General features: G+C 33.6%; 1 protein-coding gene across 4 annotated transcripts in view; it reads right to left on the bottom strand.

Moving 5' to 3' along the window:
* kdm4b (lysine (K)-specific demethylase 4B) overlaps window positions 1–1,313 on the bottom strand; it is a 67,786-nt gene that overhangs the window by 12,436 nt on the left and 54,037 nt on the right. For all 4 annotated transcript variants that reach the window (XM_016523821.1, XM_016523820.1, XM_016523823.1 and 1 more), the window contains one exon: window positions 192–268. In XM_016523821.1, coding sequence (XP_016379307.1) covers window positions 192–268 — 77 coding nt within the window. The remainder of the gene's footprint in view (window positions 1–191; window positions 269–1,313) is intronic.

Here is a 1,313-nt window from a genome sequence, read left to right as displayed (position 1 = left end):
CGTTGTGCCTAACAACGCCCCTTAGCTGTTATAAATTCACTGTAAACCACGGCTTCACGGGGCTTACTGCTTTATTAGTGCACAGATTACTGCTTAAGACTTACATGTGAACAGTCACTGTTAATATAAATGACTTATAACTAGTCGTAGGACTAATCTATGTTTGCGTGAAAGGTGTTTGCGATACTTACGGCTGTCCATTCGGCCGCAGTACACCGAGAACACATCCAGCCCTCCTGTTTCGTGTCGGGATTAACGCCGTAACAACCTGAGAGAAACGAGAACGGAAACTTAGCCGTCTAGGAACCAAACTGATAATGTGCATTCAGATTTATTTATTTATTAAACATATTTTGTATGTTTCAACAGTGTACATTATTTACAAAGATTAATAGTTTCTGTAATTTTCCACCAACAACATCTTTCTCCTCAGTTTGATAAGTTTCTAATTTTCCATTAAAAAACAACTTTATTCACCTACATTTAATGCAAAAAGAATACAAGATGAAAGAAACAAAATAAGAGAGCAAAAAAAAAAAAACTAACTTATTAAAACAAAAATCAAAAAGAAACAATTGGAAGAACAAAACCAAAGAAAACAAACAAAACAAAACAAAGAATGAAGGGGAAAAAAGCACAAACGAAAATATAAAACAAAGTAAAAACAAACGAAACTAAAATAAATTAAACATGATATGTACGATTCATTAGCGTGTGTTACTTAAAAAAACAATGTAGGCGGGGACAAATAATAATAACCAATAACATCATAGCACACCTTTAACGAGCCAATCAAATCACAATTAATAAATCAAAACTGAAGGAAAAAGGCACAATGATAAAAGAACAAACGAATGAACAAAAACTAAAATATATTAAATATATTGTGCGCAATTCAGTAGTGTACATTTCTTTAAAAAAGAAAACTTTAAAACCTTAAATTTTAGGCAGGGACAAATAATAATAACCAATAACATCATAGCACACTTTTAATGAGCCAATCAAATCACAATTAGTAAATCAAAACGCAAGTTAAAGATGTCGCAAGGCTGTTTCAAATCATTACTCTTAAAAAAAAAAAAAAAGAATAAATAAATAACTTTTTAGATTTGGAGCAATTAAACAAGCTTACAAAGTGCAAACAAAATGAATACGTCACATTTGAGACTCGAGCATCACGCGAGAGCGCCGATGTCGAAGCCGACATCCCCCGTAATTATCAAAGTCACTAGAAGGCAAGCCTGCAACCTTTAGCCGAAAAAGCGTAACGGCTAAAGCTAACGCTTCCGGTTTGCCAGTACGTGGGAAAGGAG

The sequence above is a fragment of the Sinocyclocheilus rhinocerous genome, unplaced genomic scaffold, assembly GCF_001515625.1.
Source record: "Sinocyclocheilus rhinocerous isolate Xijiao unplaced genomic scaffold, SAMN03320098_v1.1 scaffold1351, whole genome shotgun sequence".
In the NCBI taxonomy this organism is placed as follows: Eukaryota; Metazoa; Chordata; class Actinopteri; order Cypriniformes; family Cyprinidae; genus Sinocyclocheilus; species Sinocyclocheilus rhinocerous.
The sequence above is the reverse complement of the archived record's forward strand: the minus strand, read 5'-3'. Positions and strand labels throughout refer to the sequence as shown.